The sequence below is a fragment of the Mesoplodon densirostris genome, chromosome 8 (assembly GCF_025265405.1).
Source record: "Mesoplodon densirostris isolate mMesDen1 chromosome 8, mMesDen1 primary haplotype, whole genome shotgun sequence".
NCBI classification, from domain to species: domain Eukaryota; kingdom Metazoa; phylum Chordata; class Mammalia; order Artiodactyla; family Ziphiidae; genus Mesoplodon; species Mesoplodon densirostris.
Genome location: NC_082668.1, coordinates 39383600 through 39401603, shown reverse-complemented (window position 1 = coordinate 39401603; position 18004 = coordinate 39383600). Strand labels below are relative to the sequence as shown.

The 18004-nt window shown below is 41.3% G+C and overlaps 1 protein-coding gene across 3 annotated transcripts in view; it reads right to left on the bottom strand.

The window, feature by feature from the left end:
• Nucleotides 1-18004, bottom strand: part of ANKRD44 (ankyrin repeat domain 44) — a 326875-nt gene that overhangs the window by 131452 nt on the left and 177419 nt on the right. For all 3 annotated transcript variants that reach the window (XM_060106327.1, XM_060106328.1, XM_060106326.1), the window contains exons 4-6: nt 16157-16227; nt 1845-2045; nt 1395-1482 (exon numbers count right to left, since the gene is read on the bottom strand). In XM_060106327.1, coding sequence (XP_059962310.1) covers nt 1395-1482; nt 1845-2045; nt 16157-16227 — 360 coding nt within the window. The remainder of the gene's footprint in view (nt 1-1394; nt 1483-1844; nt 2046-16156; nt 16228-18004) is intronic.

Sequence of the window (18004 nt, the reverse complement as noted above, 5' to 3'; positions counted from 1 at the left end):
CACAGAATTTATTTCATCCCTGCCCCAACCCATTCTCTTTTTTCTCCCCACAATTAACATTATTATTTTTTATGATAATAAAAGGTCCGTAGGCTTATTAAAAAGGATTCAGAAAAGGCAAAAAGGTGTTAAAAGGAAACCAAAATCGGGCTTCCCTCGTGATGCAGTGGTTGAGAGTCTGCCTGCCGATAAGGGGGGCACAGGTTCGTGCCCCAGTCCGGGAAGATCCCACATGCCGCGGAGCGGCTGGGCCTGTGAGCCATGGCCGCTGAGCCTGCGCGTCCAGAGCCTGTGCTCCGCAACAGGAGAGGCCACAGCAGTGAGAGGCCTGCGTACCGCAAAAAAAAAAAAAAAAAAAAAAAAAAGGAAACCAAAATCATCCACAATCCCTTGAGATACTCAGTTAATATTTCAGTGTTTAATACATCCCAGGTTGTTTTCATTTTATAGATATTTTTAACAAAAATGAGGATTGTATTATTCATACTGTATTATGATCTGTTTTCACTTAACATATCACAGAATCTTTCTGTGTTAAAAAAATACTAATGATATCATCACTGTAGTTACTGCATAGTGTCCCATTGTGTAGATCTTTCACAATCTCCTGTGTTGTGATGGGCAGTCAGGGTGTTTATAATTTGGTGCCGATAGAATCCTGCTTTTCTGCTTTTCTAATTGCAGGATGTTCTCCCATTAGAAACACAAAGGAAGGATCTTAGTTCTTTTAGTTCTTCATTTCCCAAGAGTCAACACTGAGAATAAACTCTCTGAGGGCTCTCATTTGTCAGTGGTACTAGTGCCAACAAAAGTGGAGAGGAAAAGCATAGAAGTGTAATGTCTTCCTTTGTCTTCTGCACCCGAGCTGGCAGAAACAAGGAGCAAGCCCCAGCTCTGTCGGCAGTGGAGCAGCAGAATCACCCACAGTGGCTCTGGGCACCTCCACCTACACGACAGCCAGGGTGTTGTCCTTTATTCCTTCCTTTTTGTTTCTTTCAGGAATATTTATAAATAAAAACACAAATGAAATTTACATCCTTGCTTTGCTAGCCCATCCTTCTTTCTTTTTAAACACCTTATTTTGCTGCCATAACAAGTTAAAATAAGCACAATTTGTGCAGCTTTCCAATCCAGATTGAAACACATTCAATGAAGTCCATGCCATGATTCACCCCTCCTGCTCTCTGTAGGATAAATAAATCTCTGACAAAGCAACTGCCCAATTAGAGCGCTCTGTGCATGCCAGTACAAGGACCGAATCTTAATTCAACTGAATCCCAAGCTTGAAAAGAAGTCAGGCTCGCCCAGGAGAAAACCTGCGTGGTCAGTGAGAAACCCGGGGCTTCTTTAGGTCAAGTTCTCTGCACTTTGCTCTCCATTCATGGAATCCTTACCCATATACGCTGCCCAGTGCAGAGCACGCCGGTCCTTCTTGTCAAACGCATTGATGTTTGCCCCTTTGGCCAAGAGTAAATTAACCATCTGAAAGATAACCGACAGTGAAATCAAGTGTATACTCTGTCATGGTGAGGGGTCCTCACCCTCAGCAGCTGATGTGAGCCAAATTAATGTCCAATCTAAAGGCAGGTCAGAGATCTGAAGTTCAAAGTAGGAAGATACCAGGGCCAACCTGCCGCATGTGTGTCAGAGGAAAAGACTGAGGTGTCGGCTACTTTTTCAATTCACTGTGGCTCTAAATTTAAAAATAGGTACAGTTGCCTAAGGTGTGGTGTACAAATATTATTGTCACATTATCTAAAAGCCTCAGCCATGAGATTAGGTTCCCCATGGGGCTAAGAGGGTCTGTGGGGAGGATTCTTGTTCTCAATGATGAGGACATTGACCTCCACATGGCCATTCAGAGCGGCGTGGTGCAAGGCTGTGCGTCCCCCTCGGTCAGAGACATTGACGCTGCTCAGCAGGGGAATGATGACTTCTGCACACTTGACAGCCTTATTGGCTGCTGCCACGTGGAGCGGGGTCTGCCAGTTCTTGTCCCTCGCGTTGACGTCAGCCGAGTGCTTAATCAACACTTGCACTGCTTCCTACAACAAAAGCAGAATTTGCAGGGTCACTGACAAACACACTCAGTCAATCCTTATTGCATATAAGATGCTTCACCAGACCCTGGAACTACAGAAAGGGAAAGGCTCCCTGCCCTCACAGGCTGGCTCACGACGTATATTCTTCTGAGACAAGCAAGGTCATACGGGATGAAGATTAAAAGAGGGGCACAGATTAAAACAGATTCACTCTCCCTTTCTCTGTTAGGCCAAGAGCCCTGGCAAAACTCCAAAACCAAATAAACTTCCAAGTGTAAGGTTTCCTTACAGAATATAAGGTATCCTTAGGCCGAATGAGAGCACTCATGTGCAAGTGTACACAGCAGGTTAAAACAGCCATAGACCAAAGGGCCCCCAAAGATCCTCCAAAGTTAGCCATATTTGTCAGTAAGCCTCCATCTTCCAAAGCCAAAGGCCCCAAAGCTCTCCAGACATTCTTGGATCAATTTATAAATCTTTGGTTCTCTTGGTCAAATCTCAACCCTCCCTGTGTGATCAATAAGAAGTCAAGGGAAGAGGATGTCTATTACCACCTCAACTTGAAGTTACAAAATTGTTCCTTCTTTCCCCAATCTTTTCTATGTTAAAATGAGACTTTTTTTCTGCTCTTGAGTCCCTTCACCCTTACTGAGCCTCCTACTTTTGATTTTCCTTCTATTGACCTCATCATCTTATTAGCCTCTTGAACTATAACTCTCCACCTTGGCTGTGCAATGGAATCACCTGGGGAGCTCTTAAAAATACACATGACGGTTCTGTATTGATTCTAACTGGCCTCAGAATGTCTGTAAAGCTCCCTGGGGACTCTGTTATGCAGCCAGGATCGAGGACACTCTTCTCTTTAGTCAAGTATATGACACAGCTTCTCTCAAGAGAAGGGAATGGCGGTCGGTTGTTTCTCTTTATGTCTAGAGACATCCCTGAGACCAGTTGGATGTCCCTGGCTCCTTTATGGACATCTTGTCAATGTGGCATCAATAGACCAATGAAAGGCATTAGTACCACATTCCTGTCACCCTTCATGGACAAAGAACTTACCCTTGTCCACCTTAATCCCCAAAGACCTGGACTGTCTATCAACTTTATCATGCAGGTATATAAAGAATCCCAAAAAAGTAGATGATTTGAACTCTCAGAATTAACATTTTAACCAGGGACATAAATGATGAAATAAAAAAAATGTTCCATGAATCAGTAGTGGCAACATATTGAGATGAATGGTTAACCTGAACAGTAGAATGAGAGCAAAAAGAAGTTAACTTTGCAAATTAGAGAATACACTTTAAGAAAACAATGGGACTCCATTTAGATGCTATAAATAAAGGGCAATAAACTGATAGGATCCAAGCAAACAATCAATTTGTTAAGATTACCAAAAAGGAAAAAAAAAAAAGATATATGCCACCCATCCTCAGCACAACTGATGATAATGACTATTAAATAGTCTTTGAGTACATCTATTATTAATGCTCGCTTTCTATGTAAAAAACACTGTTAGAACTATGGAAGATTGAGGGAAGCATTAGTCAGGCTCTATCCTAACAACTAGGTGGGTGAACAAAAAATAAAAGAAAAGCTAGATCACAATATAAGCGTTAAGATTTAAATAAGAGAAAAATAATATTTTTATCAACTTTCATCTCATAAATTATGCAGTTTATGTAGATGTGCAGTCAATTGTAATATGGGAAGAAAATATTGGAACCTCCATTTATATTTTATTTCTTTAAAAAGGAAAGCATTTGGGCTTCCCTGGTGGCGGAGTGGTTGAGAGTCCGCCTGCCGATGCAGGGCACACGGGTTCGTGCCCCAGTCCGGGAAGATCCCACATGCCGCGGAGCGGCTGGGCCCGTGAGCCATGGCCGCTGAGCCTGCGCGTCCGGAGCCTGTGCTCCGCAACAGGAGAGGCCACAACAGTGAGAGGCCCGCATACCGGGGTTGGTGGGGGGGAAGGAAAGCATTTAAGCTGGTATTTAACTTCTGGATTGGCGTCCTGCCCTCAGTCAGCTCCATGGAAGATCTTGCCTCACAGTGTTGGAGATGCCCTCAGGGAGGGGTGGGGCTTCCACAGTGCTGGGGGGGTGGGGCTTGCCCTCTCCATTCATTCACTTCGAGTGCACTGAAATACAGAGTGATGGCCTGCCGAGTCCATTTACAGATTGTAATATGTACCCTTAAACTAAAAACACCCTAAAATGGACAAGATTTATGCAAGGAACCCACAGATTAAAGATAATAATAATACCAGTGCAAGCATAAATGATGTGAAAGTCACAGAGCGGACACCTCTACTCCTCGTAAAAGCTCTCTATCACCTACATTACAAGGTAAAAGTAATGACAAATTTAATCAGATCTAACAAGAGCTTGGCAAAAACAGAGAAATCATCAAAAGTCTATTATCTGGGGCTTCCCTGGTGGCACAGTGGTTAAGAATCCGCCTGCCAGTGCAGGGGACACAGGTTCGAGCCCTGGTCTGCAAAGATCCCACATGCCATGGAGCAACTAAGCCTGTGTGCCACAACTACTGAGCCTGCACTCTAGAGCCCGTGAGCTACAACTACTGAGCCCACGTACTGCAACTACCGAAGCCCATGTGGCTAGAGCCCATACTCCGCAACAAGGGAAGCCACTGCAATGAGAAGCCCGCGCACCGCAAGGAAGAGTGGCCCCCACTCGCCGCAACTAGAGAAAGCCCGTGCACAGCAACAAAGACCCAACGCAGCCAAAAATAAACAAATAAATTTATATATATGTAAAAAAAGTCTATTATCTATATGGTTATTTAAGACTAGGACAAATGAAAAGCCTCACTTTAATATTTCACCTGTGCCTTGAAATACTATCTAATAATAGTAGTTCTTATATATAATTTATAAATAAATGAGATGCATATTCTGGAGATGCATGCTGAAAAAGTTTTGTGATACGTGGCCAAAAGGGTTGGAGATAACCATCTCAAAAGCAGTACTATAAAAAATGATATATATCCTTTTCACACATTCACAGCAAAATAACAATACATACTGTCTTTTTAATACCTTTGCTTTGTATATTATTTTACTGTACTTGTACAGATTCTTGCTTTGCATTAAATATTATGTAAATTCAGGATAGACTAACAAAACAGAAAATGTACAGGAACATTTCACAAATTTATAAGACCAATTCATGAGAAATTTGTTTTTTAAAGGTAACAAAATGTGATTGCTCTTAGAGTAACTGCGACTAGGTGAATGAGATATTACCTAGGAGAGGCCCTACTTTTAAACGAATATTTAGGAATGATTTGCATTGTACACACAGCAATACTTTAAGCAAAGAAAATATACATTCATATGCCAGTTATAGTTTATATATAAATAAGTGCTTTTAGAGTTTGTGGGGGGAAAAAAACCATATTCTTAAGTAGACAATACTTCTAAAAATATTTTAACCAGATAAATTTTGGTTTGGTTTTGTAAATAAAATTTTTTTGGAACACAGCCTCATTCATTTGTTTACATATTATCTATGGTTGCTTTCAAATTATAACAGCAGAGTTGAGTATTTGTGACAGAGACCACATGCAGCCATCAAAGCTTAAAATATTTACTATCTCACCCTTCACGGAAAAAGTTTGCAGACCCCTGGACTAGCTCTCTGTTTGAATTACCACAAACTATAAATGATCAAATCTGGTTAAAATAAAATTTTGTTATTTACCAGCATGAAAAAATACTATTTTTATGTCCAAATAGTCTTTAGGAGGGCAGGTCCTATGAAAAGAGTCAGAGGCCTCTGAGTTCAGCTCTTGCTATGTGATGGTGGGTCTACAGTGAATTTTGGGAGGGGGCCAAACAGAGTTGCATTGCTCTGCATAATAGAGTGGGAAGCATTTAGAGCTTGGCAGGAAGGAAGGGATGAGGACAGAGAGACTGGAGAGAGGATGTGGCCCTGCATCCCAGGGAGGAGGTGTACATCTGGGTGGGAACGCAGTCAACAGGCCAAGAGGGAAGAGGAGAAAGCTGATGCATAAACCCCATGAATGCAGCAAGAGCAGGCTTGTGGAGCCAGGCAACCAAAACTTAAATCTCCAGGAATTCTTTGTAATTGTTGGGAGAATATCAGACTTTGAACAAGTGGTTTCCAGTCAGTCATATCCATTTAGAAGGCTAGGTGCCCCTGACCAACATATGGGTTATACCTAAAAAATTAGAAAAGGAAAAGGTTCAAGTTCATTGATCAGATAGGAAAAAAAGAAGTGGGTAGGGTCTCTAATAAATTTCTTTTCATGTGAACTTTACATAATTCCCACGTGAGTGCCCATTTCACCACGTGTCTTTTGTACCAACACTCACTTTCACAGTTCAAGGACACCTATAATAACCGTTACTTTTATTTCTCTAATTTTATAAAATGTTTTAACTTTGCCATTCTCCATTTTTACTTTCATATCTGCTTATATAGTGAATTGAACAGTTTTCATCTTACTTGACAAGGAAGGACTCTATCAAGGAATACTTAGTTTACAAAGGAGGGGTTCTTATTTAATTTCCAAGGATTAACCTTTTTTGAAAAAATGAAAATGCAAGTATAAAATGATTATGGAATTAAATTCACAGATATACCGGATATTAGAAGTAGAAAAGGCCTCAGGGGTCATCTGGATTGCCCCCTCATTTGATAGGCAGCTTCACTGTATAGGGAAGATGGCTGAAGATGGTTTGCCAGCCTGGGTTTAAGGGCTCATGCATTTTCTACTAGGTCCGAGCTTACTCAGCACACAGTAACAGCCAAGCACCCTGACATAAATACTTTGAAATGTTAATTCTCCTTAGTTATTTACATTTTTAAACTCTTAAGTTTTAGCCTGCCAAACTGGCTTCGTACATTTAATAGAAATGTAATACAATATTTTCACAAAAACGAAGCTTTGATTTAAAAAGACTACAATTTCCTTTTCCAAAGTTACATTTCTCTTTCAAAAATTTTAATCTTGTAAGCATTTTAACTTGGTTTTAAGAGGAAGTAATTCTATGGCTATTTAGGGAATTACTGATTTTTGTAATCAAAAGAAGTCTCTCTTTTCCTGTATCACACATTGACTAAAAAATTAACAGCTAGGGGCTTCCCTGGTGGCGCAGTGGTTGAAAGTCCGCCTGCCGAGGCAGGGGACGCAGGTTCGTGCCCCGGTCTGGGAGGATCCCACATGCCGCGGAGCGGCTGGGCCCGTGAGCCATGGCCGCTGGGCCTGCGCATCCGGAGCCTGTGCTCCGGCAACGGGAGAGGCCACAGCAGTGAGAGGCCCGCGTAGCGCAAAAAAAACAAAAAAAAAAAAAAAAAAAATTAACAGCTAGGAGTTCGAGCTGACAGAAATTTACAAGGTAAAAAAGAAGCTAATGCGGTAGAAGGGAAGCTGAACAATTTCTGAATCAAGAAAGGATACTAAAACAGTACTTTTCAAACTATCTGTGGTGAAGGGCCAGTTTTTTAAAAAATTATTATTATTTCAAATTCATGAGTAATTAGAAGAATAATAAAATGAAAAAAGACAAAGACAAATTATAAACTCAATTATTTTATCATTTAATTTAGCAGGCATGAAATTATTCTATCAAATTTCTCTAAAAGTTGTGAAATGCTCACTCATGTCACAAAAGGAAAGACAAAAAGACTCAGACTAGTCACAAGCCACACTGCGAGCAGTGCTGCTTCAAAGTCTTGATTTCTTTTTTAATGAACAAGCATGTGTGAGGATTCCGGCATTTCTCCTGGGTGGAGGGTTCAGCCTAGTTAGCATTCAGCCTTAGGACTGTAGGCCTTGCTGGATTACACTCCACAGTAGGCTGTCCTACATGAGACACAGAAATAATAGACAGAGGGAGGAACTGTCATGGGATGTGACACAGTAGGGAATTGGAGATGGCATCTGCAGTCATTTTATTTCTACTTTTTATGACTTTCTCCTTTTATAAAGGTCACTCCAACCCTGTATAAGAAGTAGAAACATACACTGTGGCACATGGAAAAGATGAGAAGAAATAGGATACATGTGCCTTAAAAACTGTTGCCTCCAATATTTGTTTTTCTTACTCTCAAATGTGCATTGCATTTAAGTGATCATAAATTACTCATGGAAAAGTAATGCTTTATGACTATACAGAGTCTTTGTAGGCATAAACAATGTCAAATTTTATAAACTGTAAGTTGCTTTAGACCAGGGTCTGAGTCTCATACAATTTTCTATACTCGCCACAAAGCCTGGCAGGTATCTGGAACCTAATGTATATTCAATAAATTTGGGTAGAATAAATATATTGGTATAATCATTAGCAAACTCTCTAAGTAATAATATGCAAAAACTAACAAGACTTTTTTTTTATATACAGCAGGAAAATTAACAAGACATTTATATGGGCTGAGGTCCCTGAGGCTGCACTCGAGTCCCGAAGGCATTCACTCTATTGATGTAAAAAAATAACCAGTTGGGGCTTTTACCCTCTATTGATTATAGCAATTTCATATCCTGTAAGAATTGTATAAATTGGTGCCTAATTTGTTCAAATTAATCAAATTATTCTTCTAAAAGTACCTACTATTAAACTAAACTTGCACTTTATTATTATAATTATTATTAGAGTACAATTATTCTAAGAACTAGTAGTACAAAGGGAAGACTTGGGGATGTGAAAGAATTCAAACTATTCAAGAACCACTGGGGGACTTCCCTGGCGGTCCACGGAAGTGGTGGTAAAGAATCCGCCTCCCAATGCAGGGGACGCGGGTTTGATCCTTGGTTGGGGAACTAAGATCCCACATGCCGCGGGGCAACTAAGCCCGGGCACTTCAACTACTGAGCTCGCCTGCCTCAACGAGAGAGCCCGCGTGCCGCAAACTACAGAGCCCACACGCCCTGGAGACGGCGTGCCACAACTAGAGAGAAGGCTGCGGGCCGCAAGGAAGGGCCCACGCACCGTAGCAAAAAAGATCCGGGACGCTGCAACGAAGATCCCGCATGCCGCAACTAAGACCAGACGCAGCCAAAAAATAAAGAAAATAAATAATAAAATAAAATAAATAAGTATGAAAAAAAAAGAAACACTGGCTTTAAACATTGGGGAGGCCAGATACTCAAGTATTTCCAATCTTTAATCTCTGGTCTCAAAGTGTGGTATGTAGACCACATGCATCAGAATCTTCTTTTTGAAATACAGATTTCCAGGCTCAGTTACAGGCTTCATCAAAATCACTGGGGGGTGAGGTTCTAGAACAGGTACTTTGTGTGTGTGCATAATTTTATTTATTTATTTTTTTAATTGAAGTATAGTTGATTTACAATGTTGTGCTAGTTTCAGGTATATAGCAAAGTGATTCAGCTATATATATACATGAAATTACAAAATATTGAGTATAGTTCCCTGTGCTATACAGTAGGTCCTTGTTGTTTATCTATTTTATATATAGCAGTGTTAAAACAGGTACTTTTAACAAGCACTGCAGATGATCTGAATGCACACTAAATCTGAATACTACTCATCTACCTTCTAATAGGTTATAAGATGCTTACTTCCCATTCCAGGTATGATATATGTTCTATATGTGATCATCATTTTATAATCATAAAGATAATTTATAGAAAGCAATAACATTCAAGTCTCCCATATAATTTTTCCAATTCTCCTGTCTATTAGCATTTAGCCCACCATAATGACAACGTTTTTCAGAGGGAAGGGGGAAATGTGATGTTTAAAATTTAAGCTATAAAATAAAATGCTTCTCCTGATCAGATCTGGGAAACATCTTTATACCTGTCAGACTTTTGTCTGCACAGACACAAAAATAGACGCATCTTATTAGTTCGACCAGTATCCCTAGGGGTGCCCATGTGACGTGAGGGCAGCAGTGGAGCACGGCAGTTAGGAGAACAGGTTTTCGGGTTACACCCTCCTCCACTTACTGGCTGTGGTGTCTTAGGCTTGTTCCTTAACTTCTCTGAGATCACGTTTCCTAAATTAGGATTAATAACAGTGTCAATCTCAGAGAGTGATTCAGAGGTTAAAATGGAATATTGTGCAGAAAGTGCTTAGCACACTGCCTAGCACACAGTAAGTGCTCAATAAACGTTCACCGTGACAATACATATTTGAACACAACATCCTCAATTCTACACCCCAAAGACAGGATACAATTATTTTCAACATTTCTAACAACAAAATAGCCTCCAGAACAGAAAAGTGACAAGTTCAGCAAACCCTTTGGGGCTACTCTCAGTTCATTAGAGAAGAAAATGCATGTGTGAAAGGTCAAACACATTTGGACACAGGCCACAGTAGGCTCTATGGTTGTCTACTGGTTGTGTACTGGTTGTCTACCCTCTACACAGTGTCCAAGAAGGGACACTTTGTACCCCCTTAAGGTCCACACTTAACAGCGCCTTCCACAGAGTGGGCTTCAATAAACATGTGTCAAACTCTCCAGGTTTGTATGCATTTCATTCCTTTCCCCTACAGCTGTTCTTTTCCACGGGAAACAAAAAAGCAACAAGAATAAGCTAAACAGGGGAAACGATATGAAATAATTCACAGCAGCACTTCAGATAATTCTCCCTGGCAGCCCCAAATCTTGCTCATGTATGTTATCTAGCATTGCAAAATAAGTTTCCCTAATATTTTCATATGAGACTCTCTTCATTTCTTCACAGCTGTGGGAGAAGTCAGAGAAAGAGGGGGATGAATGGTGGCCTGGGCGGGTCAGTAAGAACACAGCACTGGTGGGCTCCGATGATCTCTTTGGTGTTTCCTCCCTGGGAATCGCAGGCATGGGGAGCAGGTGGGGGTGGGAGGAGGAGGGGACTGGGCCTAGAAGGGAGCACACAATGCAGCCTGGTCAGTACCAAGTTAAGTCTTAAAGGTTCATCTCCACAACCCAGTCTATTTTGGACAGTTTTTGAGGGATATGACCATTTCTTGATCTACTTTCTTGTCTGCAGAAGAGCTTTTATAATGTCAAGCATGGGTGGCTGTTTAATCAATATTATGACCTGATACTCCTATTGCTATAACAGGCTCAGGGAATGAATTTAGCAAATGAACATTATTTTTGCAGGCATAGAAATCCAAACATGAAATTTGCCTGATGGATAGAAGGCTCAGAAATGTTGACGTACACTGATAACTTTGACTTAACCTGATATCTTGTTGCACGCTATTTTTGAAACTTGTTCTGATTTTGCAGGATCCAGTGGCTTAACTTGCTTTTAGTGCCACGCTCCCATAAACAAACTTCAAGTTAGTTTACCTTGCATGCATGAAAGATGATTACCACCAGCGTTCTCTGTGCTGTATACTAGCTCCACGTTAGCAGTTTTACAGAGAACCAGGTTAACACAGCTTAAGTGGAAAACCCAGTCTTTAAAGAGTCACTCAAAAAACAATTGTTTCCTGTGCAGGCTAGATGCTAAACATACAATGACAAGCAATAGGCATGCCACTCATTGCAAAGAATGTACTGCCTAGAAGGTCTTTTTAATTAAAACAGAAAAACAATTTCAGTGGTAGTTTTCTATTGTGCTAAGTTAGCCAAGCTGAGTTACATTTCGCAGAGTTCCCTCCGCTGTACTGTTCCATTTAGGGTTGGTGCTGGAGAAATCTGCATGAGTTTTGGAAGGCATACATGAAACCACAGACTGAGTGGCACGTTGGGTGCCAGGTCTGTGGCAGCTTGTGCACGGTGTCACTGACCAGCTGCATCACTGTGTTGGCAAAGGGCAGTACCAGGTTGATGCTTCTTCAGATCCTGCCATATCTTCTTCAGTTTCTCCCATTCCTGGGCCAGGTGCATGCAAGCTCAGAGGTGAAGCACACAGCTCCTTCTGCAAGGGACCCACATCCACGATGCAGAGGCAGTGAGAGACAGACAGGGGTTCCAGTTTATCCCTGTTTTCCCCCATGTCATGTTTAGCTTTTCTTTTCAACTGCAGACCCTGTTGGCCTACAGTGACTCTAGGACCACACAGAAACCAAGGGGATAGCCTTACATAAACTTCTTCAGCAGCTCACACAATTGTGTAAGCTCTAATTCCTATAATAAATGTCTTATCTATATTTCTCATTGTGGTTCTGCTTCCCTGATTGAACCCTGAACCTTGAAGCCCTGAGAGAGATCAATTACCCACATCTTAGAAGCACAGGGGTTTTGAAGACAATATAGAGTTTATAAGCCTTTCAATGAAGAAATGGTTTTTAAAACATATTTGTGTAAGGAATATCACTGTTTGCCCCATCTAAGCAATAGACAGATGTGCCAGCTCTCTTACTGAACACACATATCTTCTTTGGCAAGTGTTAATAGCAAAACTCCAAAAGACCAGCCCAAACCGTCTCTGTTCTTCCCCTCTCAAGCATGCTTCCCTTTCCCCAGGTATTTTTTAGGGGAGGCATAAAGTAATGGCTATAGGCTAGAATTCACAAAAGGAAGGATGGGATGTAGCCAAGATGGCAGAGTGGGAAGACCCTGAACTCACCTTCTCCCAAAGGCACAACAAAATTGCAACTACTTACAGAGCAACTATCTATGAAAATGACCTGAAGACAGCAGAAGAGATTTCCCACAACTAAAGATATAAAGAAGGAACTACAATGAGATGGATGGGAGGGGCTAAGATGCAGTATACTCAGGACCCATACACCTGGGTCAGCAACCCAGAAGTGGGAAGGATATCACAATGGCAGAGGTCCTCCCCAAGGAGCAAGGGGTCCAAGCCCCACATTGGGCTCCCCAGCCCGGGATCCTGAATCAGGAAGATGGGCTCCCATTAGTTCTGCTCTGAAAACCAGTGGGGCTTGTGTTCAGGACAGCCAGAGAGCTTAGGAGCCAGACTGCTCCTAAAGGTCATGTAGGAAATCTCACACACTCCAAGTCCCAGTGCAGAGGCAGTAGCTTAAAAGGAGCCTGGGTCAGACCTACTTGCTCTTCTTGGAGAGCCTCTCAGAGAGGCAGAAGGCAACCGGGACTCCATCTGAGGATAAAGACACTGGAGGCAGCCATCTGGGGGAGTTCATTCTACAATGACGTCAGCACTGGCAAGTGCCATTTTGGAATCCTCCTGATAGCCTATTAGTGCTGGGGGACTGCCCACCAGCACCAGCCCAACACCCCCAAGGCTGCACAGCTAACTGCTTGGGGAAACTACCCATCCTCCAGTGGGCCCACAGCTACTCCATGAGGCAGAACCTCACAGCCTACCAAGAGGGGGCCAGCCCCACCTCCCAGCAAACCCACAATAATTGGACCCGCTCCAACAGAGGGGGGCCCACAGCCCAGATGGGGGCACCTCTAGAGCATACAGCTCTGGTGACCAGAGGGAAGCATGTTGTTGGACCCCATAGGGCATCTCCTACATAAGGCCACTTCTCTAAGATCAGGAAATGTAACTGACCTACCTAATATATAGAAATAAACACAGAGAATTAGGCAAAATGAGGAGATAGAGGAGTATGTTCCAAATGAAGAAACAAGACAAAACCTCAGAAAAAGAACTAAATGAAGTAGAGATAAGTAATCTACCCAATAAATAGTTCAGGGTAATGATCATAAAGATGCCCAATGAACTCAGGAGAAGAATGGATGAACACAGTGAGCATTTTAAGAAAGAGTTAGAAAATATAAAGAAGAACCAAACAAAGCTGAAGAATACAATAACTGAAATGAAAAATATATTAGAAGGAATCAACAGTAGGTTAGATGACACAGAGGAATGGATCAGCAATCTGGAAGACAGAGTAGTGGAAATCACCCAAGCTGAATAGAAAAAAAGAAAAAAAGAATTAAAAAAAAATGAGGATAGTTTAAGAGACATCTGGGACAACATCAAGTGTACTAACGTTTCCAATACAGGAGTTCTAGAAGGAGAAGAGAAAGAGAAAGGGGCAGAGAAATAATAGCTAAAAACTCCCTTAACCTGGGGAAGGAAACAGATATCCAGGTCCAGGAATCCCAGAGAATCCCAAACAAAGCAAACCCAAAGAGGTCCACACCAAGACACAATGTAATTAAAATGACAAAAATTAAAGAAAAAAAGAGAATCTTAAAAAGAGCAATAGGTTGCTGGGGGAGAGGGAGGGGGAGCAGGTGGGGAGGGATGGATTGGGAATTTGGGATTAGCAAATGCAAACTATTATATATAGAATGGATAAACAACAAGGTCCTACTGTATAGCACAGGGAACTATATTCAATATCCTGTGATAAACCATAATGGAAAAGAATATGAAAAAGAATGTATATATATATATATATATATATATATATATATACATATATGTATAACTGAATCACTTTGCTATACAGCAAAAAGTAGCATAACATTGTAAATCAACTATACTTCAATAAAATAAATTTTTAAAAATATATTAAAAAATTAAAAATAATAAAAAATAAAAGCAGGAGGAGAAAAGCAACTAGTTATGTACAAGGGATATGATAATCAGCTGACTTTCAGCAGAAACTTTCCAGGCCAGAAGGGAGTAGCACTTTATATTCAAAGCAATGAAAGGAAAAAAACGTACAACTGAGAATATTCTACCTGGCAAGGTTATCATTCAGATTTGAAGGAGAGACAAAGAGTTTTACAGAGAAGCAAAAGCTGAAAGAATTCAGCACCACTAACCCAGCTTTACAAGAAATGTTCACGGGACTTCTCTTAGTGGAAAAGAAAAGGCCACAAGTAGAAATATGAAAATTATGAAAGGAAAAATCTCATTGGTAAAGGCAAACATAAACTACAGGTAGTAGATCAACCACTTATAAAGCTAGTAGAAAGGCTAAAAGACAAAAGTAGCAAAATCATCTACATCCACAATAACTAGTTAAGGGATACACAAAACAAAAAGATGTAAAATTTGATGTCAAAAACATTAAATATAGCAGGGGGAGTAAAAATTCGGAGTTGTTAGAATATGTTCGAAATTAAGAGATCATCAACATATACATATACGGTAACCACAAACCAAAAACCTACAACTGATACACGTAGAAAAATAGAAAAGAATCTAAACATAACACTAAACAAAGTCATCAAATCACAATGAAAGAGAGCAAAAGAAGAAAAAAAACAAAAAAGAACTACAAAAACAACCAGAAAACAATTAATGGAATGGCATTAAGTACATACCTATCAATAATTACTTTAAATGTAAATAGACAAAATGTTCCAATTAAAAGACATATTTGCCATCCTCACCCAAATTTCCAGCATTCAACATAAATTCTTTCTTGAACACCTACAATGTACCAGGCTTGGGCTACATCAGGAAACAAAACAAAATCCCTGCCATCACGGTGCTTACATTCCAGTGACATGTTTGCCCAACTCAGCATGTTCAAACAGAACTGATTAACTTCCCCAACCCTTGCTCCTTTGCCTCTGCCTTCCATTGGGCTACCAATGGTAATGGTGTCACCATTCACCCAATGGCTTCTTTTCCATCTCACCCTCACAAGTTCCATATCCTGTCAGGTTCACAACTTATCTCTGCTGTCAACACTCCCCACTGCTCAGAGGACACCCAGCCCTCTGCTATTGGACCCAGCCTCTACTATCAGACTTATCTTCTACTACACCCTGTGTTCCAGCTACATCCAACTGAACTCACCATTCAATCACTTCCATGACCCTTTCCCTACAGCATGTTTGTCCTCCTGCCTCAGCCCTCTCTCCTTTTCCTGGCCTGGTAAGTCCCTATCACCCTCTAAGGACTAGCTCAATTGACATGTCTTCTTGGAGGACCTCGTCTATTCAAGAAGACAGTTATTTGCTTCTTCCTCCAATTCAGTTATGATACTGTACAGATCTGCTTACCTGTTTGCACCCCCTTCAGACTGAGAACTCACTGAAGTCAAGGATCACACCGTCCATCTTGGACCACCCCAGTCAGCCCCTAGCACCATGCCTGGCACACAGGAGGTGCTTAAACAAACAGCTGTTCAATTTGGTAACACTCCTGCATTAGAAGTAAAAGCCTTCTGCTTACCAGTGAGAATCCCTAATTCAACAGAAAGCATTTTTCTCTTTCTAGGAACTGGAGGTGCTAGATTAAATAAGATAATCACTCACTTCACTTCTGGAGGCAACAGCCCGGTGCAGTGGGGTCAGCCACATGTTGTCCTTGGCATTCACACGAGCTCCTGGAACCAAACAGCACAGGTTAGAGGCATAATGCAATTCTGCTGATGTGAAGTCAGATGCTATATCTTGTGCTCTCATTTGCCAGGTGCAACCAACACATTTTGTTTTGTTTTTTCCTTTCTGTCAGTCATGTGCTTTCTAGCCACCAAACAAGGAGAAGACATTGAATGCAGTAGAAGGAGCAAGATCAGGAGCTGAGGATGTCACAAGAATCGGGTCAAGACTAGATGAGAAATAACAGTGTCTCACTGGGTAGGAGATACAGTTGTAAGAAAGCTGAGATTCTCCAGAACTATAGAAATGTAGGTTCTGAAGAATGAAGAACTTTTCAGGGGTGTGTATGCATGTGTATGTGTGTGTGTGTGTGTGTGTGTGTGTGTGTGTGTGTGTGTCCGTGTTCCTGAATGTAACATATATTCCTGAATATAAAATATATAATCATATACATTATTTTATTTTTAGTCATTAAGCGTATCTATCTCACAGGGCACACAACATGAAGTTGAGTTCTGATGAGATTTGATCTGGGCTAAAGGGATTAGCAGAAATCTGTTTTATCCAAGAATCCCAATTATTTCTCTGGAACTAGCCAAATATTTTGGTAGGAAGAAGCCAGGTTCCATGGAGCTTCTGGACAGACACAACATGAAGCCTATGTAGGCTGCTCACGGCTCGCTCACACTATGGGGTGGGCATACAGGCTGCCACACAAGCCAGAGCCTGGTCATACTCAGGGAGGTGCCCATGCTCAGCTCCCTGGGAGCCACATCACAATCATGGAGCAGAAGCCCCACAGGAACAGATTCCTGGAAAGTAGAGTATGCCCTCCGCCCATGACACCTGCACAATTCTCCATGCGTACACGCCCACCAAGCTACAGCTGAACCACTACAACACCCAATATGAGCTTCCTTTTTTTGGAATCTGGATTTTGATCAGTCTTCTGGTCAGAGATGGAAAGTTTTATAAAAGGACTGCAAAAGGAGAGGAGGAGAAAAGATCTATGATATCTTTGCAGATGCAATAAGAGGACCCTGTTTTAGCCTTAGGACAACAAGGAAGGAAGCTCAAAGAAACTAGAAAGTAAGGCAGAGGAGGGGAAGTGCAAAGGAGGTGGCTCTGAGACAAGGGCCGAGAAAGTGAGTCAAGTGTAAGCAGAGGCTGACCAATCTCTGTGAGGCCAAGGCCAGCTGACAGCTAAAAAACAGGAACCGTGTTTAGAAAAAAAAAAAGCAGCAGGAGACTTTCATGGATAAAAGTGTGCTAGAAATTTAATTTAATCATAGAACTTACACTGTTTTTTCTCTTTAGCTGAAGAACAAATACCATCAACCATACTAATGATAGAAAACAAGAACATAATAATCCCTAAAACAAGAGAGAATGTCTCTTCTCCCCTCATTCTGATTTCATTAGTTGGAGGTGGGACCAGGCACAGGTAGTTTTTAAAAACTCCCCAGGACCCACGGTTATTGTAATAGGCTGTTAAGATTGAGAGCCACTGGTAAGTTGTTGCTTAATTTATCAAGCTTAAAATTATTTGAATCCTAATTCTACTAACTTCATCCAGGCAGCTTACCTGAAAAGGTTCAAGCCCCTTACATCAGTAAGAACCAAACAAAATCAGTTTGGTGGTGCTAAGACACCAAGGCAGCAGACATCTCTCTCCCCAGTAGCAGGATGTCCTGGGCTAAATGCTCTGGAGTGAAAAGAATGAGGTCTGGGAAGGACAGTGGGATTCATGGTCCGAAGACCCAGATTTGATTCCGATTTCAG